The 26,888-nt window shown below is 35.4% G+C and overlaps 1 protein-coding gene and 1 pseudogene across 1 annotated transcript; both read left to right on the plus strand.

Moving 5' to 3' along the window:
* Positions 1-9,978: 9,978 nt before the first annotated feature.
* LOC114739368 (histidine kinase 4-like) lies at positions 9,979-17,216 on the plus strand (annotated as a pseudogene).
* A 5,288-nt stretch (positions 17,217-22,504) lies between these two features.
* On the plus strand, positions 22,505-25,991 carry LOC114739374 (receptor protein kinase TMK1-like). Its single transcript, XM_028927428.1, is given in 3 exon segments — positions 22,505-22,713; positions 22,716-24,848; positions 25,261-25,991. Coding segments are annotated over 3 exon segments (2,808 nt in total). The 5' UTR covers positions 22,505-22,580; the 3' UTR covers positions 25,803-25,991.
* Positions 25,992-26,888: the final 897 nt, after the last annotated feature.

Raw genomic sequence — 26,888 nt, forward strand, 5'->3', positions numbered from 1 at the left:
GATGAAATGCGTCTTTTTGTCCTCAGAAAGCTTAACAGGAACGACTTCTTCTCGATCAGAGCAAAATAAAAAATTAAATAAACAGGTGAAAATATGTGCGAGCACATGATCCCCATATTTGAATTACATATATTTTATTGGGAAACCGTCCGCCACGAAATTTTTCTCTCCCTTTCCCTCAAAAAGCCGTCCCGGAGTTTTATTGTTTGGTCAAACGGATCTAAGTAATGAAGACATATTTTCTGTAATTATCTTAACATATATATATTAAACCAAAAAAAAATTGAACTTTAAGTTTTTCCACCGTTTAATTTTAAATTTTATCCCACAAGTCCTGCCCACCTTCACACACATTATAATTTTCTTAAAAAAGGCAATGAATAAAGATATTATTTCATTCACCAAAAGCATATTATTTCAATGTGATCTGATCAGAACAAAAATGAGCCAGACAAGAGAGAAAAAAAAGGTGTAGCTTTACGTACACATTTATCAAATTCATGACATTTATGTCTGTCTTGTACTTGGTGTGGGGACAATCAATTCAATGCCCGCTTTCATTACTTCAACTTAGACCATACAAACTGTGTATTATTGGGTTCACTGGATGTAAGTAGAATTGTCGAATAATAGTAATAATAATAATAATAATAATAGGAGTGTGTATTTAGATTTTGAAAAAGAAGAGAGAAAGGGAGAAGTAGGAGGAATAATAATAATAATGAGTGGGAGGGTGGGGGGTCAGTGATGGCATCAAAAGCACAAAACGGCCACTAAAAGCTGCTTCTCACATTTGTCTCCAGCCCCATCCATTTTTTGTTTACCTCACCTCCCCCATATTCAACATTCAACCTTAATTTTTGCGTTTTCCAAATTATTTAAAAAAATTTATTGATGCTCTAATCTCATTTATGTACGTGAAAAAATTTGAAAGGCTCGAAAAATTGATTCATATGTAGAGCATGGGGTCCCAAATTACAAATAATCTGCCCATAAATTAAATATGTTTATAATATATATTATTTCCAAGTGCTGTCTACAATCATGTCCATGTATACCAGCAGTAACAACAATAATTACAAAGTGGACGAAAAGGTGAAAAGGGCCCCTCCTTTTCAGCTTTCCTCTCTTCTTTTTTTTTAAAAAAAATAATAATTGATGTTTGTGTATAGGAAAAATCTTGACTCCTTATTTTGTTTTATTTAATATTTATTATTTCAAGTTTATTTAGTGAGATAAAAGTTATTTTTTATTTTTTTTCGCTTCTGTAAATAATTTTACGAGATTCTGGGAAATTAGGATATACTCATACAAAGGGGGAAAAACACTATTATTTGATATTTGCCCAAAATATAGGTTTGAAGCACTTGTAGTGGGAAACAATTTGTACGTTTAAAAGGGACCGCATCGGTATGATGATAACTTTTACAATTATTTAAAGGCTTAAAGGCAGTGTCAAATTAAATTGCAAATATACATGCATGTATAAAAATGAAAAACCTATTTTTATCTTCTTCTCTTTTTTTTCACAGTTATTCTTAGAATATTTTTTTTTTAATTTTACGTCCGGCGGGACTTCTGCAATAATAATAGGAAAAACTATATTGAAGGTACCTATACTTTCTCTCAATTTTTAATTTGGTATCTATGTGTTTTTTTCCCTTTAATTAAACATTTAATTTTATCTTTTTAGCAACATTAGCTCTTATAACTTTGTTCTATTGATATTTTTAGTCTCTACATAAGGATTAATGATGTTAATAGAGCAAAATTAAAGATTTAGTTAAGAACAAAAAACACATAGGTATCAAATTGAAAATTAAAAAAAAATATAAGTACCTCCAATATGGTTTTCTCATAATAATATTTGGACCATTAGGCCTGTCTCTTGGAACTGAAGTAAATATGCCTCTCCCACTCCTACTTCAACGTTTTAAAGGATAATTGTTCTTCCATTGACAAATGTAGACAAACAAATTCAATTGCCAAAAAAAAAAAAGTATGATTCGAAAGTACTATCTCTTTCTACAAATCAATGAAATCTTTGGCTGGTGGATACATAATCTTTAAAAATATTCTAAACAATCTTCATGTGTAACATCACCCCAAAGACTCCTTTCTTTTTATATCTACAATTAATTACGACTGCAGCTTTCACTAATCTCCCCCCTGTTTATAAACCAGAAAAATAATTTTTTATTTTATTAATAAGTCACATCATTCATTTTTTTATATGAATATATAAATTTATCCTTTATTTATTATTATATAAATTATTATTTTCGTAAAAGAAATTAGAAAGTTATTAAATACAGAAATAAAAAATGACTTTTAAAAAAAATTATTTACAAGGGTAACATAATTCATCGCTCTCTGTGATGGAACCATTTCAATTATTTATGCTGTCGGGCTCCAATTAACTTTCGTTGAATTTAAATTTCTTTCCTTTTGCTTTTACAGCACTTTGAAGGTCTGGCCTTCAAGAGAGAAAACTCAGAGAAAATAAAACGATTAAAATAATGAGTAGAAGTGAAGGAGAAGGAGAATCCTATGTGTGGGTACCCTCTCTCTATGATTAATTAATTGAAAATAAAAAAGAATATCTTGAGATGAATTGCGGGGGTCATCTCTGCTTTTTGTTGGGTCTTTAAAGATATGTCTCAGAGGGTTTGACTCCCCAAAAAGCAGCATGACTTGGCTTTGGAGGGATTCAATTATTTGAATCTTTATTTAATTTATTTATTCATTTGTTTATTGCCTTTTTTTTTTTTTTAATGAAGAGAATATGGCTCCATTGAACCTTGGAAGGTCAAGTAATGAGTTTCCTCGTTTCGACAATCATTAGGTGTAGTGGAATACCTTCCTTCCTTTCCCCCCCCCCCCCCACCCTCAATTTTCTCTTCTTTTGGGAGGGGGACATTAGCTGGGTTTAGGTGTACTTCGATTTTTTTTTTTTCCCCTTCTTCTGGGCATGCTGCTTTGATGCGGCATTTGGATAATCGGTGTCCATGTTCATGCCCTAATAAACATATTTATGTGAGTTTAGGGTAATGTGTTGCTGTTATTTTTGACTAACCGTCCTTATCGTACTCATTAGAACACGGTTTGTCGCTTGCCTCAGTTAATGTTGCTTGTTCTATTAAGAACCAGATAAGTTTCCTCGTTTCGGGCAAAAGAAAAAGTTTTCTATCTTTCACACTACATCCGGTTCTTAACATACTACTTCCATCATAATTATAAAGTCTCATTTATCATCTACAAATAAAGTCTTATAATTAAGACCAAAAATAGTACAACCTAGTTGACTAATCTAGAGAAATTAAGAAAACTACTGTATTACTTTAAAGTGTTTATATTTATTATTTTTCTTTCAACTAACTTGACTCGCTTATAAACTGATATTAATTTAATAACATACAGAAATATTTTAAAGACCATATAACATATGCTATAATTAAGTAATTTAGTAACTTTATTAATATTTTCAAATTAGTCCTCAAATCTTATATTAAGAACCAAAAGTAGTAATATGGAGTGATCACTTTGTCGTCAATCATTAGCTGCTCCAGTCTCCTACCTGGTTTCATTGAGATCTTGAGTTCAGACTTACATTGATATGGTTGTTTTTTGGCAACGACATTGATATGGTTGTTTGTTGTGTTTAAAGTGTTCATGATTATTAAAAATAACTTATTTCTTTGTTACAATGGCACACTGTTTGGCATAAGCAAGGCTTTTTAAGGAAGGAAGGAAAGGGAACCTAATTTTGTAAGGTACGGGTGAGCAGGGAAAAAAGGAGGATGCTTACGATAACTTACCTGGCGTGAACAAATTGGTGTGAGAGACGGGGAGAACTAAAAATGATCGAAAATACAATTGCCCTTTCAAATCATATTTTAAAAAAATTACACTTTTCATCCTTATAAACTTCATTCATGGTAAAATATACTTAGATCGAGGCAAAAAAAAAAAAACTAAGAAATATACAAAACATTTTCAAAAAGAAGACGAAGTCGGGACCATGCCCTCCTACCAAACATGGCCTGGATATTTGCATGGATCTTCTCCTTGATTAATTATGAGTATATATATTAATTTGTTTGGCTGCAGAAATGGTCAACCCAATGCCAATTAATGCAAAATTAAACTGGTTTAATATAATGTCATGCCTATGTATATATCATATGAAGTTTAAAAAAGAGCTGTATTGTCGACAATAATGCAAATTTTAATAAATTATATGTGTGTGTGTGATTTGTTGATTAATTAGTTCCTTCTCAGACAGTAATATATATGTGTGTGTGTGTGCGCGCGCGCTGTTTGGTAGCGTGTGAAGTAAAGCAGAATCTTAAAAGACTCAGCTTGTGAGCGTGGGATTTGGAATTTGGAGGATTAATATAAAGAAGGGGTTGGCTGACGAATAATGGCGCCTTATTATTTTGACTCATCAAAAATGTATAATCAACTCAGCAAGCCAGACCCGGCATGTGATGATGATGTGGTTGGTTTCTTCGGAATCCTTCGCAGCTCTCCCAACCAACCAACCAACCAAGAACCAACCATCACATGTTCTTCTCATTTTTGGTTTCCCCGTCTCATTTTTCCCATATATGTAATTTGATTAGCTTCATCAATTTTAAATCTCAAATCTCGCATCTCAAATTCTAAATATGTCAACTAGATAATTAATTTACATGCATGGATCAAGAGTGAATTAGCTGTTTGTAAAAACACACGCCATGTTTTATTAAAATGCTTTTTCATCTATCTGCATTGAAGCTACCCCAGTATAAGGACCTTGCAATTCACATGGATAATTTTATGGGAAAAAATTGTAAATTTTAAAAACAAAATGAATTGAAATATTACGTTTGCAGCCAAAATAAATATCTAATCACGTCAGCTTTTATATTTAGAATTAAAAGAGTATATATTTTATCGGTCGTAGTCCTATGGTTTTTCAAGATTTTGCCTGCTTCCTCTGCTGTTCAAAAATAAAAGGAGGGAAAAAAGAAGAAGGAGAGAGAGAGAGAGTAGAGGAAACGCTGCATGTGTATGCCGAAAATAAGACTTTTTTTTTTTTGGGGTCAGAATACCAAAAATAAGACGTTGATGATACATCCACAGGAGAAATTCATGGAATAATTGATTATGATTAGCATATTTTGACGAAAGATGCCTCTGCATATGATAAAGTATTTTCTATATACAGATAAACAAATTAAATTAAAACTCGAATAATGCCCATAACTACGTACACATTAAATTCTTTCTGATCCTTTTTTTGTTTTAAATAAACATGTTAAAGTCTGTGACGGACTGATCTCATTCAAGATCTGATTATGACCCGCGAAGTGATGGAAACTTCCGCATGAAGGCCCTTAAATTTATTATTCCATTGACATCGGGGATTAATACGCACCTAATAATATTAATCCCGGATGACCTGAATTATTAGATTTATCAACCACTCATATATAGAAAAAATTAAATAAATAAAAAAGTTGTGTGCTTAGTCATATGCCCACTTTTGATGGGATAAAATTTACGCCGTAATTATTACCGCAGAGAATATGTTGCACCGTATGGCATTTCATTTCTCACTTTTTCACCTGTGAGATCTCTAGAGGATCATTTGAGTGGACATATATATTCCAATAATGACAAAATTTTTTTTAAAAAAGCTGGTCTGAGGACATATGATATGCAACGACAATTAACCTTTTTGACATCAATGAAGAGAATAACATACGATGTTCTGCAAGACGATTCCATCTTCGACCCGATCAGTGCTTCGTCTAATCCATCTGATGATACGAGTGAATCGTAATTAATGTGTAATTTAATTAACCTATTGTACGGACATATTTATACGCTAATCATCATCATCATCTTCTCCTTCCTCATCTAAATTGCGGGGAAGCTTGCTTGGTTATCAATATAAGCGTTGGATTTCAGGTCCATTCTTGATGGCACGACTTATTTTAATCGGGATTCCTTTCATGTAATTATAATATAGATTAAATCAGAATTTAATTATTACTTTGTATCTTTTTTATTATGAGATTGTTAACTGAGGAGTAAGTAGGAAATGTCTTAAGCCATACAATTTTTTTACATTAAGATGCAGATTTGATCAAGAAATATAAATTTTTCTTTCTGGTGAAGCATCATTGATATTTTTAAGACAATATTACTATAATTTTAAATATTCAAAATAAATTTACATATTAATCCTTTTGGTCGGGAGGAGGGATATAGCAACTCCCTCGTACACACTAAATTGAAGGATTGAAGTGGGGTTTTCTATGAAGAAGGACATATCTTCCACTTCCAATACAGATAATTAACGAAGTATTTTTTTAAAAATCAATATATATTTTTATAAAAAAAATTTTGCCGGGTTATTTTTGTTTTGCAAATAATTAATTCAGGTAATTTTATTAGTATTAGTAAATTAGATGAAAGAAAGGAGGGACATGGATGATTGTGTTGTTGTGATGGGGCGACACATGGCCGACATGCTCCACATAGAAACTGCACAGACCCCCTCGCCTCACCAAAAGGCTATATAGCCACCCATTTTCAGTGTTTTTACAAAGTCGCAACTTTTTTAAGCAAACATTATTTCCCCTCAGATTCCATTCATCCAGTTCCCACAATTTTCTCTCCCTTCATGCCTTCCCTCCTCTGTTTCCACCGCCTAATAAACTCTGCATTTTAATTTAATCACTTTCATTAATTATATTTGTTTGTGTTCATAATAATATATAATCTTCTTAATCACACGCACACCAGCCGGAAGGAAGCATGGATTTGAGGATGAGTTTGGACAATATTAATTAATACTATCTCCGGTCCTTAATATAAAATTCTGTTTGACTTTTATTTTAGCCATAAATATAAAACCCCAATTCACTTTGTCTCTCATATTTATACATTTTTTTGAAGTAGTTCTTCTAACAATGATAATTATAGTCAATATAATTGATTAGTAAGGATATTTTAGGAAAGACAACACCTATTAATGACAAATAACTAACATAATTTACTTCCTTAATCTCTTCAAATCAGCTAATTGGTTCTTATAATTAGAACCGCAGGTAGTGTCTCTTTTATTTTAATCACGGCTTCTTCAATTAGTGCCATGGAATCTGTTAATACATATGTGTGTGTGAATGGGATTAATTAGTAAAGGAGCCACATGGGAGTTGAATCAATGCATATGTCAAAATGAAAAAATATATATAAATATATATATGAATTACGCCCACATGGCAGCACACATTGTTGGGGCACACATAATTACTTTTTAAGTATAATTGAAATTTGAAAAATAAGTATAATTTGGCAAAAATGAACAAAATTTGAAAGAAAAGTATTGCTTTATTTGGTCCGTCCGTATTGATATTCACATGATTATACGTGGCTGACTTGCTACATTGAGGTGGGAAAACCCTTTATTTACAAATTTATAATTTGCAAAACATTGGTTTAAACAGATAAAATACAAATTGCGGAAACAAAAAAATGACAAATACAATGCATGGAATTTGTTCTTGCATTTAACCGTTAACGTGAAGCACTTGTTCACTGCAGAAAGTTGACCTGGAATTTGATGAGCGCGGGTACCATCGTACCCCACCCCAGCATGTTCACGGGCCACTACTGTTTCCATTTTTATTAATTTTTTTTTAAAGTGCTGGGTACTCAAAATTTTTTTTTGAATAAATTTATCACCAAAACATAAAATCGTAGTAATTTTGTTCTTATTATTTAAAAAATTGATGTCTGACTAGGAAAATATTAACATTAAATATAATACCCTGCAGGCTTTTTATTCACATAATGCTGATATTTTGATTTAAGTGATTTTTAATAGTAAAACTTTTAAGGGAGAATAACAAATAAAAATCTTGAAAATTACTAAATCCTAAATCAAGATTTGTTACAATACTATAACAGGTTTTTATCCTACTTAATTTGTAAATAACAACACATTTTTATAAGAATACTTTATTTGAGATTTTCTAATGATAATTTTTCTCAAATTTTCTCTTTTTAAATATTAATAAACCGAATCACAAGAAAGGTAATTTTTCCATGACGTTTTTTCTAACATTGTTTCGACCAATGATATGAGAATGGTGTATTATTTTCAAAGATAACTTATAAAGCTTCAAAATGATGCTTTCTGTAGACTTTTTAAAAAGATATTTTTTTACTATTTTGTAGTTTTATTTTCATTATTTTTTTTAATCTCATGATGGGAGAGAATATGAGAAATAATTATACAATTATCGAATAAAGTTATTGTAGTGAAATAATTTTTGATGCAATATAAGCTATTTAATACTACTTCTATCCTTAATATAAGATTTTGTTTGATTTTTATTTTGGTTCTAAATATAAGACTTCAATTTATTTTGTCTCTTATATTTATGTATTTTTTTTCCAAGGTAGTCATTTTAATAATAGTAGTTCTAGTCAATATATTTGATTAGTAAGAATATTTTAGGAAAAATATCTATTTATTACAAATAACTACCTTAACTTATTTTCTTAATATCTTCAAATTAGTCACCTACTCTTTTGATCCTATTTATAAGTCACTTTCAACATGCTTTACACATGCCAAGAAAAACTTTAAACTTTATTAATTCTCATTTAAAATTAAAAAAGTTTCTAATTTTATCTTTATTCAATATACATTATACCATATGTGAACAATATCAACATAATAATAAATAAAAGATAAAATTGTACTCCTCCGGTCCTTAATATAAGACTCAATTCTTGAGTTAGTTCTGGTCCTAAATATAAGACCCATTTCTTATATTTATCAATTTTCTTTAAATTACCTTTATGGATACTCCCTCAACCACAATCAAGTAGAAGAGGGAAAAGGAGGTGTTAAGAAAGATGATTATGGTGTTTTAGGAAAAATGTCACTTTTCTTATAATTAACTAACTTACCTAACTTCCTTAATCTAATCAAATTAGTTAAATGGGTCTTATATTAAGGACCGGAGGAGTATATATATATAAAAAATTTCTCTTAATATCCTATAAATAGATAAAAAATATTTTTTTCTCTTTATCCTGTAAATAGAATCAAAGGAGTAGCTTTTATATTTAGGACAGAAGAAAACAGCTTAAAATTTGCGGGTATTATCTTAAACACTGAACATTTGGTTGCACATGGGGCGCATTTATACTAGTTTCCTTCTTGACTGAGACAGTTAATATTTAATAATCCCCTCAACGTTAATCTCAATCAATAAATATTAAAGTGAGTTTAATCAACGTCATCACCTTTCAGAGTTAATATATCTATCTTTTATTTTTGGAAAAAGTTGAAAATAGATCTCAAAATAACGGATAATAAGTAGTAAACGTTAGAGTTGACACGGAACTTGGATTTTTGAAGTAAGTAATTAATGTTCTTTTTTTTATTTATATATTTTTTATTTTTCCTTTCAATCTAAAATCGATTTCATTTTATTTTTAAAAACTTTCCAGGAACCAATCCAAAACCCTGTTCCAAGTCGTAAGTTAATTTGGTCTGATAAGAGTAGTTAACTAATATAACTAACTAACTGGCAAGAAAACAAAAGAAAAACTAAATTAACTGTTTGAACAGTAGTCTTGTGGGGCATTTAGAAGCTAGAAGGCCTTCACATGGCATTGATTAAAATTTATTTGAATTAAGAGGCGCAGCAAAACCATTGACATGCCAACTAATCTACTATCGATTATTAATTAAAACTGGCGATAAATTAATTACTATCGCTCGAGCAGGATATTAATGGAATTCCAGCAACAAAAATGGCTCTTTTGGTAATTCACGCGGGAATAAGATCCGCGCCTTGTCGCCATGTCACTATCGGAGAGATTTGTGATGGCGATTTTCAGTTTTTCAATTTCCTCTCTCTCCTCCCCCTCTACTCTGCTCCAAACTTCTGGTTCCTGAATTTAGAGAGAGAGTGAGAGGGAGTTCAGATAGTGTGAGGAAGACACCGGTGAGAAAAATGATTCAGGTTGCACACTAGTGGGAAATTGGGCAGATTCACAATAGAAGTGAGAAACGAAAAAAAGAAGGATCTTTTCAGTCTTGAGCAGTGAAGAGAGAGACCCAGTATGTTTTTCTTTTTTCTTCTGAACCTATTTCTTTGAATGCGTGGGAGTTTCCAAGTTGAACTTGAGCTCTGAAAATGACTGATTTCTAAGAGGAGATAGTGTTGGTGTGAATGCATTAGTATAGTGCAAACAAGGCGCCGCAGAGAGGGAGAGAAAAGAAAGAGGGCGAGACTTCAAAGGAGAGAGAGTTTGACAAGCGCGCGTGAGAGAGAGAGAGAGGAAGAGTAGGCTGCTATACTGGTTTTGTGATGTAGGAGGGAGACAAGAGCGTATCACAGAAAATCCTAAAAATTCGATTTAGTTTCCTTATCTGCTTAAAATAAAGGAAGAAACAAGAAAGCATAGCATAAAAGCGCATAAAAAAATTCGGGTTGTACAACTAGAGAGCCTCAGATCAAGGACGAACCAAACTGGTTCATATTGTTCATTGTATCCTCACCTTCTCTTTTCTGTACAGGTAAAAACATTGTTTCTCTCGACGGCTCTGTCGCTCTCTTTCTCTCTCTTTTGGGGTTTGAGTGAGTGCTTCGCTGGTGGGGGTGTGTGTATGTGTGTTTTTTTTAAGGCCAATCTTTGGTTTTGATTATTATATGGAAGAAAGAGGGTGAACGTGGCTGTTCTTTGTATTTGAGCCTACCAAGACCAATTTCACGCTTGCACAGCATGATTAGTGTTCGCCCGAGTTTTTTAATCTGACCCTTTACACTCATAAAGTCTAACAACAAGCCAATATCTGGGTATAGGTGGCTCTTTGAAAATTGAGCTGTTTTCCATCTTTTGAGACCCATGCTTGTCTCTCTGAGCTTTGAGAATTTCTTTCTTTTTAATTGTGGTCTCTCGTCTGAGATGTCTTTCTTTTCTTTGCCAGTATTGAAATGCGCTTAGCTTCTTAGGAAAGGGTGAGAAACAGAGTCAGAATAATTTGAGCAAATCCTTCATCATGTTTGGTGTGCCTGTGCTTCTCCTTTCTTAGGTTTGAATCACGCAAATCAATGCTTTAATGATGCTTTACTGTGAGGTGTGGTCCGTAACTTTTTCTCCTCTACCACCAGAGAAAAGTGCCTAAGATTTTGCCAGTAGTATGAAAACCTTGTTCCTATAAAAGCACTCACTGGTTTTATTGGTCGTTCTTTAAACGTAGAGATGAAGAGGACGAGAGGGGAAGAAGTAAACTAAACATCGAAGGTTTGTGGCTGATGGGTATCAAGATGCAGAGCCAGCACCATCCTGTGGCTTTGAGGTTCCATGAGCAAACGGGGAGTAAAAGAAAATACACTTTCATTCAGGCTAAAAGAGCTTGGCTCCCAAAGTTTCTGCTGCTGTGGATCATGCTGATGATGCTATTCAGTTGGTCCATCTACAATGGTATGGATGCTGATAATAAAGTTAGGAGGAGAGAGGTTCTGGGTAGCCTCTGTGAGCAAAGGGCTAGGATGCTGCAAGATCAATTTAGTGTTAGTGTTAACCATGTCCATGCCCTAGCCATTCTGGTTTCAACCTTCCACTACTACAGAAACCCATCCGCAATTGATCAGGTCTGTGCTTGATTAAGACAAGAACTTCTATTTTGATTTGGGACTGGAGAAGTATCTATTTAAGTCACAAATCTGTTCATGGTTGATGGTACGTGATTATTTTATGTTTCTTATTGTTGATTACTTCTCATTGCCCAAAAAATACCAGGAAACTTTTGCGGAGTATACTGCCAGAACAGCATTTGAGCGGCCATTACTCAATGGGGTGGCCTATGCACAAAGGGTAGTTGACACTGAAAGAGAAAACTTTGAGAGGCAACACGGATGGGTGATAAAGACGATGGAAAGAGAGGCTTCCCCAGTTCGAGATGAGTATGCACCGGTGATATTTGCCCAGGAAACTCTCTCTTATCTTAAGTCTCTTGATATGATGTCAGGAGAGGTAAACTACAACATCTGGAAAGTGAGGATATATCTCCTGATTTTGTGTGCAACAGCCTCTGAAAATTGTATTTGGCATGGTGCAGGAGGACCGAGAAAACATTCTGAGGGCTAGGGCCACTGGGAAAGCTGTACTGACTAGCCCATTCAGGCTGTTGGATTCTCATCATCTTGGTGTGGTGTTGACATTCCCTGTGTACAAAGCCAAGCTCTCCAGAGAGCCAACTATGAAAGAGCGTGTAGAGGCAACTGCGGGGTAAGTCCATATTTAACTTTATACGCATGTTGTTGGGTTTGTTCGGAGAAACTCTCTTTCTCTCTCTTGTTCTTTTGGTGGATGGCTTCACCGGCTATATAGCATCGTAATCTTTAGTTTTACAGGCTATCTACGTCTCCTACATTCATAGGCTTTTTGGGCATCAATTTGTAAGAAGAGAATTATCCTACATTAATGATGCTATTATGAATCAACGGCAGGGATTATTTTCTGCCTCCTAATACTTGTTTCTCTATAGACTACTATGACTCCATTGATGTGTATGCAAGCAGGCTATTATTATATGGCTGCGCTGGTTAAAACCATATGTTGTTGCATCAAGAATGTATTTTACCATTGACATTGGATAGTTCCTCTGTCACCTTGTCTAGATGCAAGGGTCGACGTAGGGATGAGAATCGGTATTGTTCTCATATGGTATGTCTGATAATTATATGATGTCAAGTTTCAGTAGCTGCCAAAACACACCATAACAACTATAGCCATTGTATTTCTCGGAATTCTACTAATGAACATGAACAATAACTGTGAGAAGTACTGTAGCCTCTATAATCCGCCAGATCATGTTGCCACTTTGATTGCAATTGTCTGTATCAATGTCTATAGCAATCCCTGCCACTTTATAATTTCCTTAGTACAACCAGTCTTGCTTCCACCTATGCCACCTTTGGCAGAATAATTATCAGTGAGTTTGATGCAGACTGTACGGTTGAATTCATTTCTGTGTTCTCAGGGGTTTGAATTGTCTGTTGCAGTTGTTTACGGGGGGGATCTTTGGGGTCACATATCCTGGTGGTGTACTTTTTTGGCTAAATTGTTTAACGCAGTGTATTAGCCTTGGTTTATGAGTTAGCTTTGTGTTTACTGTAAGCTTATTTGCAAGCAGATATGTTGGAGGGTCCTTTGATGTTGAATCCCTAGTGGAGAATTTACTTGGCAGCTTGCTGGTAACCAAGCAATTTTGGTTCATGTGTATGATATCACAAACTCTACTAACCCGCTAATCATGTATGGCAACCAATATGAAGAAGGTGATAAGTCTCTTGTACATAAAAGCAAACTTGATTTTGGAGATCCTTACAGGAAACATCAGATGATATGTAGGTAGGTGTATCTGTCCTTAGATAATCTTTTGTAATTTTATGCAATGCGCAGAGGGTCTTTAATTTTTTTTGTTTTTAATCAGCAGATGCTTATCATTGTATTATTGAACAGGTATCATCAGAAGGCACCAACATCTTGGACAGCGCTTACCACGGCATTTTTATTCTTTGTGATTGGTTTGTTAGTGGGATATATTTTGTATGGTGCTGCAATTCATATTGTCAAAGTTGAGGATGATTTCCATGAGATGCAGGAACTAAAAGTTCGAGCTGAAGCTGCTGATGTTGCCAAATCCCAGGTAGAGTTCTTGGTATTTCATTAGCATGGTTCGTAATGATTTCCAGGGTTATTTTGTGGTCTCACTCTCTAACTGTTTTTTTTTCCTTTTGCCTTCTGATTTCAGTTTTTAGCGACTGTTTCTCATGAAATTAGAACACCAATGAATGGCATCCTAGGTGATTCCAAGAGTTCTCTTATCTCTTCATATTATGAAGTAGCTTGCACTTCTGTTGTACTTTCTCATTAGTTGTGTGTATTAACTTCATAATGTTGTATAGGAATGCTTGCTCTGCTTCTAGATACGGAATTGAGTTCAACTCAACGAGATTATGCTCAGACTGCTCAAGCGTGTGGAAAAGCACTGATAGCATTGATAAATGAGGTGCTTGACCGAGCTAAAATTGAAGCTGGCAAGTTAGAGCTAGAAGCAGTTCCATTTGACCTGCGTTCCATACTTGATGATGTCCTTTCTTTATTCTCTGAGAAGTCTAGACACAAAGGTTTAGAGGTATATCATGTTGTTGACTTAGTATGGTGGCTTGAAGATCACATTTCATTGTCCAAGTCACGTAATTTTTTTATTATATTTCCTTTTTCTTCAGTCAACTTACATAGTTCTTTCTTATTGTTTCATCTTTCCGGGTCTCGTCACTGGATGCTGTTGTTCCTAATGCTTGCCCAACCTCCAATTCTCCAACCTTAACGGATATATTTTATCGTGGAAATAAAGTTGGCGGTCTTTGTCTCTGATAAAGTTCCAGACATTGTTATGGGAGATCCTGGGAGGTTCAGACAAATTATAACCAATCTAGTTGGCAACTCTGTCAAAGTAAGCAATGTTTTCAAAGTTCATTTGTCTGACACTATTTGCATTTACATTTTCATTTACTTATTTGAAGCTGTGTGGAGGAAATATCTCTGAAACTGTTGATAACTTCAGCTCAAACTATTAATAAAGCATTCCTCCACCATCTTTCAACTGTCCCATGACAAAGAGGGAAATGTTTAAATTCTCTTTTCTTTTTGCGGCAATTACTTTGTTTACAAATTTCAATGCACTTCTTGATGAGAAATCTAACCTAAGAATTTTGCAGTTCACTGAACGAGGGCACATATTTGTTAAGGTTCATCTAGCTGAAAATATAAGTGCCACAATGAATGGAAAATCTGAGACATATCTAAATGGAGGATCAGATGACATTGTGCATATGGCTGGTGGTTATCAGTCCAAAACTCTCAGTGGATGTGAAGCAGCTGATGAAAGGAACTGTTGGGATAATTTTAAGCATCTGATTGATGATGAAGAATTTTGCTTTGATGCATCAAGTGAAAAGATGACCACTATTCAAGTTTCTGAGCAAGTCACTCTGATGGTCTGCGTAGAGGATACTGGTATTGGGATTCCCTTTTCTGCCCAGGATAGGATTTTCATGCCTTTTGTGCAGGCAGACAGCTCAACCTCTCGAAACTATGGTGGGACTGGTATTGGATTGAGCATCAGTAAGTGTTTGGTTGAATTAATGGGTGGCCAAATAAGCTTCGTAAGCCGACCCCAGGTTGGGAGCACATTTTCCTTCGCTGCAAATTTTGGTACATATAAGAAAAGTTCAATCGGTGATGCGAAGAAACATAATGTGGAAGATCTACCTTCTAGTTTTAGAGGACTGAAAGCCACAGTGGTTGATGGAAAACCTGTTAGAGCTGCTGTGACTCGATACCATCTGAAGAGACTTGGGATAATAGCTAAAGTTGCTAATAACATTAACAAGGCTGTTGCTTTATGCGGGAAGAACGGTTCATTGACATCTGGGTAAGCTCACATCATCCTTTGCTATTCTTTTAGGTTGGGTTTTCAACCCGCATGAAACTGAGAACCTTTTTAAAAAAAAAAAAAAAACCTGGTTGTATATTGCACTGTTGTCCCACCAGATTTCATTACTTATGTAAACACCGCTTAGATAGCTTAGTCATGTGTTCCTAAAATACTAGGTGTGCCATGCAATCAGATTACTTCTCGTTTGAGTCTCTTCTATTTTGTTCATTCACTGAGTTAATCTAATTGAGTATGGCAGAGTGTTCCTGCCGGATATAATTTTGGTTGAGAAGGACTCGTGGATATCTGGAGAAGATGGAAGCTTCAATCTTAGGCAACTAGACTGGAAGCAGAACGGACATACAATTAAGTTGCCCAAATTGATCCTTCTTGCAACCAATATTAGTAATGCCGAGTTTGATAAAGCTAAGGCTGCTGGTTTTGCTGATACTGTGATCATGAAGCCTCTGAGAGCTAGTATGGTAGCTGCTTGTCTTCAGCAGGTTCTTGGTGTGGGTAAGAAGAGACAACAAGGAAAAGACATGCCTAATGGTTCCGCTTTTCTTCGGGGCCTTCTGTGTGGAAAGAAAATTTTGGTGGTTGATGACAATATGGTGAACCGGAGGGTTGCTGCAGGTGCATTGAAAAAGTTTGGAGCTGATGTGAAGTGTGTTGAAAGTGGCAAAGCGGCGCTTGAGTTGCTTCAACTGCCTCATAATTTTGATGCCTGCTTCATGGACATCCAAATGCCGGAAATGGACGGGTATGGAATTTTTTATGCTTGCATTTAACTGTTTGCTCTTTCATAACTATATTTAAATCATCGATTATATCTGTAAATAATATTAAATAAGTAAGATGTATTTTTTTTTTTTAAAAAAAAAACCTCAGTTATATTAAATAAGTAAGCTAGATTATTTTTAACCTTTATGTCGAAGCTTTTATCATTAGAGAATCTGTCCTTCTGTGGCAAGTGAGAATATGTAGTTCGATATTTACTCTTAGATTTAATTGAGCGTTTGACAAGATGTCTTGAGTAGGATTAGGCTATACACACATCAGTACTTTTTTCAAATCTGACCTGAACATCTCATACTGCAAAATACAATCAACCCTAGCTTAGAAAGGAAAAATTGTATACTAGAGTTTTCACCATAGCAGATCCACACAATCACAGGATAAAATAAGACCGAAAAAAGTGACAACGGAGAGAAAATTAAGCCATTTCATAAACTATGAAGTCAAGCTGTCCAGCTTCTTTCTCGGTGGTTGCATGCATTAATGGTAAGAAGATGATATTTCCTCTTATCAAATCCTAATCAGTTCTAGTACGGTGCTTTTGTAACTTGCTGCCGCTTCTTTCAAGAAAACTTATCCTTAGATATGCATGGGCTTTGTTACATTATCTAAATATTTTGAGGTTTGCAGATTTGAAGCAACACGACGAATCCGGCTGATGGAAAGCAAGGCAAATGAGCAGGCAAATGGTGGAGGTAATGAAGAAAATGCCTCTGAAAGCGGGTGGCATTTGCCAATATTAGCCATGACAGCTGATGTAATTCATGCTACCTACGATGAGTGCCTGAAATGTGGTATGGATGGATACGTGTCCAAGCCCTTTGAGGAAGAGAATCTCTATCAAGCAGTTGCAAAGTTCTTCAAATCCAAGCCTATCTCAGACTCATGACACCCAGCCATTTTCTGAGTTGAACTGAGCAAAGAAACCAAGATGGGGACATATTAAGAGGTGAGTTGGCCGCCAGCATTTTCCAGGTTTGGCCGGCTAGTTGTGCTTCAATGCAGATCCCAACACACGGCGAACCAGCTTGGTTACTAGGAAATCAGTGATGATTTCTAACCAGCATAAGTGAGACGTGATTAGAATTGGAGTAAATGTACCTCATAGCCCTGCATTATCCCCACTTATGTACAGTTTTTCAGGAGGGAATGGGCGGGCATGATGTAAATTCCATATATCTCTGCATCACTATATATACTTATCTTTTTCACAAGGGGTTTTCCATTAGTTTTGGCCAGCGGGGTTTTCGGATTTGTAAAATTTTGTTGCAATATTTAATGTCTACGTTCAAAAGAACTTGCGCACGCTGGCAGAGAGGTACATTGAGATTACGAATCTAGTTTTTTTTTTTTTGGGGGTAAAAACATAAAGATCACGAGTCTAGCTACGACTCCGGTATCAGTTACTTTGTGGGAAAAACAATCTACTGGTAATGAAATCTAGTTAATGTATTCCTCCAATTTTATTTTTTGACATATTGTATTGAAATGGAAAAAAATTTAAAATTTGATTAATTCTATTTTAAAATTTAGTAATTTTTAAATTTATCATCATTTAATGCACACACACACATATATGTTTTTGAAAAAAGAACAATTTACACAATAATAGATGATGGGTTGTGACTTCTAAACAGGAAAAAAGAAACTTGGCTAATCATCAATGTAAACATAAAACAGAATGGAAAGGTCAGGTGGGGCATGAGCGAAGGTTTAGGGTTCAAACGTTGGTCATGTATATATAGACAGCTAATCATGAGAGTCAAAATAAAATACAACTCATAATATACTAAAATAGAAACAGTGTGATTTATATTTATTTCTCTTAACACTAACGAGCGCGGTCAATGAAGCAGAGGGCCAGGTCAGACACAGCTCATAATTGAGAATCGTAAGTCATTTAATTCGGCTAATTGGATCTCTTGACCAATGACTCTCGCCCCCACCCCCCAGCTATCTCCCTACAATTTTTTTAAAATGTTGGGCCTATCCCATTTAAAAACAAAAAAATCGATATGGGCTTCCCCGCAGCCCGTCCAGCATTGGTGTGTCTTTCTTTTGCTAGGTATACTATCCGACACTAAATGTGATATTTTTTTTAGTGGAGATTTAAATTTTAATTAACGAAAAATTAATTCTTTCTGGTAGACTCAACTTCATCAGTTGCATCAGTCTTAATATTGAAACAAAATGGGTTGATGTTGGAGTCAGAAACTAACTCACACGCATGCGCAGCGTTTTATTTTCAAAACTTATAATTAAGCTCACAGTTTTCAGTTGGGCAACCTGCTTGACATTCCGGTCATTGATCCCTTCACTTCAACGTTTTTTGGGACTTATGGTGTTATAGTAAATTATATGTCTTCTATGCCCACCTATTATATTTGTCACGATGATTTATTAATTACCTGATATAAATTAAGAGATTTCATTAGAATTAATTAAATTGCAAGCAATTTTATTTTCTTTCAAGGTAAACAAATGAAGTTTCTTTTCCCACCCGAGAAGTATAGTTGGAGTTATATTTATTTGAATGGAATTTAAAAAAAAACAAAAAAACAAAGATGTTAGGCCGACGATTAAAAGAAAGTGTTCTATGAGTAAAACTAAATGGGGTAGGAAATAAATGGCACACATCGTCCAAGTTCTTTAAAATCAAACGTGAGGCACATTCCAATGGCATTGCTTCTGTTACGCGGACAAACGTGCCAGCTGTTATAATTAAGCTATAATCAGCCACCTTGCTGTTTTCTTCCACGAAACACTTTACCCTCCTTATAAGATGTCAATCGAAGAAATTGACACTTCAGTATTAATTACAAACATATGCTTACAGCGCAGTATTATATCCTATTCTTAATATAAAAGCCGATTGAAAAATGGATTTTCTCATACATATAATATATTAATCCATTTTGTACCTTTATTACTTGCAAGAGTTTTCACTGAGAGATAATTACTAGCCAATCATATAATGCATGTGATTCAAGGAAATATTTTGGAGGAACCAACATATATTTGTGACAAATAATCAATTTAACTGATTTTATTAATTTTTTAAAATTAGTTATCTAATTTTTATATTAAGAATCGGAGGTCCTAAAATATTGGACCTTCAAGCGGTTTTGTTCATAATGTCGTGCACGCTTATTTCTGACCCCATGTATCTTTTGTTTTTAACGTATAATTGGCCCACTGTTAGAAAAACTATCAAGAGTAATTAAATTGGTTAATTACCATTTTCTTCACTCCCTTCATCAATTGTCTGGTTCATTGAACACAGCCATGCAAAAAAATACAAGCTATTGTTCTGTCCAGAACAAACGTTAAACTCTTTATCACTTAAAAAAAAAAACTGTTGAGTTACCTAATAAGATATAAAAAATTAGCACGGGTTTCATTAAAAAGAATGGAGGATATAATAAAAAGGAGTAAATAGATTATGGTTAGATGGAAAAAAAGAAAAAAGAAACGGATGTGGTTTATCTCGCGGGAGTTAAAGCGGCGAGGGAGGGCCTACGATCGTCGCACATTCCAATAAATGCCAATGTCAGGCACTGTTGGAGTTGTTGACCAATGGCTTTTATTTCTACGTCGTATCATTAATATAAGATCCTATTTAATTTTTATTTTAATTTTAAATATAAGATCCCAATCTACTTTATCTTTCATATTTATATTTTTTTTTCAAAGTAACCCTTCTAATAATGATAGTTTTAGTCAATACACTTGACTAATAAGAATATTTTAGAAAAGACAATACTTATTTAGACAAATAACTAACTCAACTTACTTTTTTTAATCTCTTCAAATTAGTCAACTGGCTCTTATAATTAAGATCAGATGTAGTAGCTTCTACATTAATCCATCCGTACATTGTGCGGGTCAAGTTTCGGTCAAACCCAATATTTTACTTAAAATTGGTTTATGATATTAGAACACTTTAATTAATTTGTTGTAAGATTTTGGTTTACTGACTCCGTGATACTATCTATTCATGATAAAAATAAGGAAAATAACAAAAAAAATATTTATTGAAGTTTAAAATGATAAATAGATAGTGTTCACTATTTTTATAAAAACATTGGCTATTTTATTGTTATAAAGATTTTTACATGTACGTTAAAATTACTTATTTGTACTATATACGGGGAATAATTAGGCGGTTATAAAAATATAAGTAAACGCAAATATAAAAAATTTTGCAGACTTTTTTTTTAAATTTCTTTTATTAGAAACTGTTATATTCAAGATATTATCAAGTATTAAATATGAATATTTGTTTTAATAAGAATTCAAACCTTAGTTATTAATCCTTTCCGTTAAAACCAACGTCGTTGGTAAATTTGCGGGCCTTTAATATGCTCTTAAGTGCTCTTAAGGTATCATAAGCTGTGAATCTTTTATTTTAATCTGATAAGTGTGGCTTCACGCTCGAATAAATAATACACACAAGATTTTCACAATGACCTCGCTTCTCACCCAGGTAAAGTTCTCCGTGTTTATTTGATTCTGTTCCTTTCTTTTTTCGCCTTTCAATTTGGAAAATTCATCTTTTTGCCAACTGGACAATTCTTTTTTCTTTTTTTAATACAAAAATTCTTTAATTTTAATTCTATATGGAACAATCCAAATTAAAACCGCCCACACAAATGGCTCGATGAGGCCAATTGGCATTTGCAACGCAAGACCAGTGGTCACAGATCATAGAAAAATTAAATCCGGTCCATGAAGTTGACTTTTATTGAGGCCAGCTATACCCTTTTTCTTTTTTCTCCTCTTCCTATTAAATTTAACCTAGATTATATACAATTTTCCTGTATTTTGAACCATACAACTTTATTAACTATTAGAATTGCGGGTGATACAAAATTATGTTAAAAGGATATTATGTTTACGATTGGAGGGAGCATTACTATTTTGAATGTGATACACAATTATAGATAACATTTTAATTCAAGAAAGTTAAAATTATGAAATATTTAATTTTCTCGACCTATGATAAAGTTAAAGCCCCCGGCTGCATCTGATCTGTTGGCCTAAAAACCAGTTCAGCGGTTATATTCTACTCCTCCGCTCTTTAATATAAGACCCATTTAACTAGTTTGATTAAATTAAGGAAGTTAGGTAAATTAGTTAATTATAAGAAATGTAACATGTTTTTCCTAAAATACCATAATCATCTTTCTTAATACCCCCTCTTTCTCTTCTACTTGATTATGGTTAAGGGAGTATCCATAGGGGTAATTTAAAGAAAATTGATAAATATGAGAAATGAGTCTTATATTTAGGATCAAAACTAACCCAATAATTAGGTCCTATATTAAGGATCGGAGGAGTATCTATTATCAACAATAATGAAAAAAGGAATAAAAGATAAAACTATCAAAAACGTTGCCGAAGCAAGGAACTAAAAATAGATATATTTGTATAGTGGGAAGAAAAGTTGTTGCCTTTTTCGTTTTGTCTAATGTCTATGCCGTAAATTCGATAAAATCCTAACCTAACAAGAAAGTTTTAAAAAACCGAATCGGCCGAGTTTTGCAATTTAATAATTAATAATTAATTAATGAATTCTTATCTCACGGGGCATGTACACCCATCAACACGCCTTATTACGTCTAGCCTACTCACCTACGTTACGTACAGTTTCCTTGTCTCTGTAGACTTTAGAGCGAAAGCAAATGCATTGTTTGGTTACAGGCCATCGATCCTTCATAAAACATCCTTCGAATGCGGGCCCCACGCGTCATTCACGCACGATTTTCTCTCCGTCCACCCAACATAATCAAACAGTTCACAGTTTTATAGTAGTACCTTACTACTCTCTTCTCTCTGCTTCCTCTATTTCCGATTTTCCGCCGCCTGATCTTCTAATTTTATTCGCTTCCCAAGACGAAAAGTCGGTGCTTTTTCACTCTTTTCCGTCCCAAGATTCTGATTTTTTTTTTTGGGTGGGTTTCTCCTCGGATGGAATGTTGTGATTAGCGTGCGCCGTCCTTCGTCCCCATAAAATTACCCTGTTTTCTTCGCGTCCCACCACAGCTCAATTCTGTTTCTCTTCTTTTTTGTTTTCCTTGCAATTTCCGGGTTGGTTTTAACGGGAGGATGAGTGGACAGAAAACATAAATATTGGATAAACTGTTCAAGAATACCGTGTAAGTCTGTTTTCCTCGCGTCTCTCCAGCAGGCCGGCTCTGTTTCTCTGTTTTCTCGAACTTTCTGGGTTGATATCCTCTGAAAAGGAAAAAGAATGGTGAAACCTCACTTGAGTTTCGGGCTTTCTTTTCTATGTCGTATCCTTTTGATTCTTTCCATGGTCTTGTTGGCCAAGTCTCAGGACGCAACGGTTATGACCATTCTCAAGAACTCGATCAAGGGTCGAGTTCACTCCAATGGTCCGACCCGGATGTCTGCAAATGGTCTCACGTTCAATGCAATTCTGGGAAACGGGTCACGGCAATTCAGATTGGGAACTTGAACCTGCAAGGGTCATTGCCAAAAGAACTCTCCCAGCTCACAGAATTACAGCGTTTCGAGTGCCAATCAAACAGTCTTTCAGGGGCATTTCCGTCATTAGCCAGTTCCCTGCAACACCTTTACATTTCAGACAACGGCTTCACCTCTATGCCTTCAGATTTCTTCAAGGGCATGTCGACGTTAGAAGAAGTAAGAATCGACAATAACCCTTTTCCTCCGTGGCAAATTCCAGACATACTCAAGGAGTGCGTAGCATTACAAACATTATCGGCGCAAAATGTTTCTTTTTTCGGAGAAATTCCAGATTTTTTCGGCAAAGATGGTCCATTCCCAGGTTTGACTAAATTGTCCCTGTGTTTCAATCAACTCGTAGGTGGGTTACCTTCGAGCTTCTCAGGTAGTTCGATAGAGCTACTGTGGGTGAATGGACAAAAGAGTACTTCTAAACTTAATGGCACGCTTGCGGTGTTACAGAACATGACTTCATTGAAGCAGATTTGGGTTCATGGTAATTCCTTCACTGGTCCTATCCCAGACCTGTCGCACCATGATCAATTGTGGGATGTGAGTTTGAGGGATAACCAGTTAACTGGTGTTGTTCCGTCGTCTCTTATGTCTCTTCCTAGCTTGCAAGTCGTGAATTTAACTAATAATTATCTTCAAGGACCGATGCCTGCGTTTAAATCAGGAGTACGTGCCGATATGCAGGGAATAAATCAGTTTTGCACGACCAAGCCTGGTCAGCCATGTAGTTCTTTGGTGAATGCTTTATTATCTGTGGTTGAACCGTTGGGTTATCCCTTGAAGTTTGCTCAAAATTGGAAGGGCAATGATCCTTGTGCTGGTAACTGGATAGGGATCGTTTGCGCAGGTAGAAATATTACGGTTGTGAATTTTCAGAGCATGGGCCTTTCTGGGACTATTTCTCCTAATTTTTCCAGCCTCACATCTGTAAAAAGGTTGCTTCTTGCTAACAATAATCTCACTGGCACTATACCTCGGGAGCTTACAAGCATGCCTCTTTTGCAAGAGCTGGATATCTCGAATAATCATATATATGGTCAGGTGCCAAAATTTCGGGAAGATGTGATTCTTAAATCAGGTGGGAATCCGGATATTGGAAAGGATAGGCCCACTCCTGCGGGACCCGACTCGGATAATACTGCAGGTACTGGTAAGAAACATCATTCAACAGTCATTATTATCATTGTTGTGGTGGGGCTTGTTGTTTTACTTGGTGTGGTAGTTGGGGGGCTCGTTTGGTTCAATAGAAAAAGGAAGCGTTCAAGCAAAACACAAGGCCAGAATGGCGTAGTGATACATCCTCGGCATTCTGGAGACAGAAATCACTTGAAAATCAGTGTTGTTGGTGCTGGAACCGGCGCTAATGGAGGAGGAACTGATGGACGGATTACCAGTACTAGTAATGCAGCTGGTGATATTCATGCCGTGGAAGCTGGTGGTATGGTAATTTCAATTCAAGTTTTAAGAGAAGCTACCAACAACTTCAGTAGAGAGAACATACTGGGGAAGGGCGGTTTTGGCACCGTGTACAAAGGAGAATTGCATGATGGGACAAAGATTGCGGTGAAAAGAATGGAATCTGGAATTGAGGGTGAGAAGGGGCTGAGTGAATTCAAAGCTGAAATCACTGTACTCACTAAGGTTCGTCATAAGCATTTGGTTGCTCTCATGGGGTATTGCTTGGATGGAAATGAGAGGCTTCTTGTGTATGAGTACATGCCTCAAGGAACCCTGAGCAGGCATTTGTTCAACTGGAAAGATGAAGGGTTAAAGCCACTGGAATGGACAAGAAGACTTATCATTGCCTTGGATGTTGCTAGAGGAGTTGAATATCTTCATGGTTTGGCCCAACAAACTTTCATTCACAGGGATCTTAAACCATCAAACATCCTGCTTGGTGATGATATGCGAGCTAAAGTGTCTGATTTTGGATTGGTTCGTCTTGCTCCAGAAGGAAAAGCCTCATTTGAGACCAGACTTGCTGGAACTTTTGGCTATTTGGCACCAGAATATGCAGGTATGTTGCAGACTCCTTAGTATAAATAATGATTCTATATGAACAAAAATTGGTTGCAAATCTACGGCAACTGTAACATGTTTCTCAACCCCCCGGGGGGGAAGGGAAACACCTGCATTGGGAAAGCAGAAGAGACCAATCATATGTTAGAAATTTTCACGGGGCTCAAAAAATAATTTTATTTCTTGCGTTGATTCTATGGTTTCTTAGCCTCATTGCTTTATAATCTTGCTCCTGCATTGATGGTGGAGATGTGGGTCTTCGTTCACTGAAAAAGCTATCTTAAGACCATCCATTGCTCTTGAAAAACGTGTCACATGATTTCATATTGTTGTCTTGTCTATGCCTTGCTATTGTTCAATTGGCTGAGAAACTGAAATGTGATTTTTCTTTTCATAAATGATTGGGTCAGTAACTGGACGAGTGACGACGAAGGTTGATGTATATAGTTTCGGAGTGATTCTTATGGAGATGATAACTGGTCGGAAAGCACTCGATGACAGCCAATCTGAGGAGAATGTCCACCTTGTGACATGGTTTCGAAGAATGACGCTGGCGAAGGACACATTCCGAAAGGCCATTGATCCAGAAATAGATGTGAATGAAAAAACTCTACCCAGTATCAACACTGTTGCGGAGCTGGCCGGCCATTGCTGCGCAAGGGAGCCCCACCAGAGGCCGGACATGGGCCATGCCGTGAACATGCTGGCGCCTCTCGTGGAGGTCTGGAAGCCTGCAGAATCAAGTTCTGATGACATTGGTGGGATTGACCTTGACATGGACCTACCACAAGCTCTTAAAAAATGGCAGGCGTTTGAAGGAATGAGCTCCACCGCCATGCCCATGGATGCTACTTCTTCATCCGTGGTTTCCAGTGCAGATAGTACTCAGTCTAGCATACCCCCAAGGCCATTTGGACTTGGAGCTTCTTTCACTTCCTCAGATGGAAGATGAAGTTGGATAGGCATTTCATGGCGGGTGTATTACTCTTCAACCCAAAACTAGCCTCAAGCCTATATTAGTTTTATGTTTTCTAGGAGCAACAAAAAATATTACTTTCTGCTACAGGTTTTGGCATGCAAGCAATTTAGAGATGATGTAAAAAGATTTTATCTTTAGTGGTTTTCATATGGGTTTGAATCAGCTGATGGGTTTTGCCTTGTTGCAAGGAATTTTAAATTTTTCACAGGTTTGATTTTGCTTTTGAATGCAAAAGAAAAGGGAAAAAAATCTTAAATTGGTGTTCGAAATATATCTCTTTTTTTATGATCAAAATCATTTAAATATACGTTGGCAAAAAAAAAAAAAAATAGTTAGGTGCAACTTTAACTATAATCTTATTTCTCAGTTGGAATTTTGTCCCTAATATTTTTAGTAGTACAATTTTGTCTCTAATTTTTGGGTGTGATTTTGAACATGAGAAGTAAAATTACACTAAAAAAAAAATTAAGGGTCAAAATTGTACTAGAAAAAAGATTAAGGTCAAAATTAAACCTTAAAAAAAAGATCAGAGATAAAATTATATCTAAAAAGTAAGATTAAGAACAAAACTATACCACTAAAAGATTAGAAATAAAATTACACCTGAAAAATAATAGAGTTGCGTCTTAACCCAAAAAAAATCGTTTAAATCCAACGGAAGCCAGGAATACAGTCCCCACGGGGACAGAGAGTGTGTTCTCGAGCGCCGAATGTGGTGACTGATGGGGTCATGAAAGACGGACACGTGGTGGGAAGAGAGTGATCGGTGGGAATATGCTTTAGAGGTTTAATAAGAGACGGTTAATAGTATTGGGAATAAACTGAGATATGAAAATGATGTATTGTGGCCAGCGGAGCTCCTTCATACGTCGTGATTTATATTCCTTCTTTTATTAGGATTCACTTCCTGTCCAATCCAAAATGGACTTTGGCCTTATCCCCCACGTTACTCCACAAACCCGTAGATTCCATTTTTATGTGGGGATTGCAGTGTTGTCGTTTTTTAAAACTATATGATGTTAATTAATAATAAATTAAAATTTATGGTCGCCCACGGTA

The sequence above is a fragment of the Neltuma alba genome, unplaced genomic scaffold (genome assembly GCF_004799145.2).
Source record: "Neltuma alba isolate B1F8T4 unplaced genomic scaffold, ASM479914v2 tig00013919_pilon, whole genome shotgun sequence".
NCBI lineage: Eukaryota > Viridiplantae > Streptophyta > Magnoliopsida > Fabales > Fabaceae > Neltuma > Neltuma alba.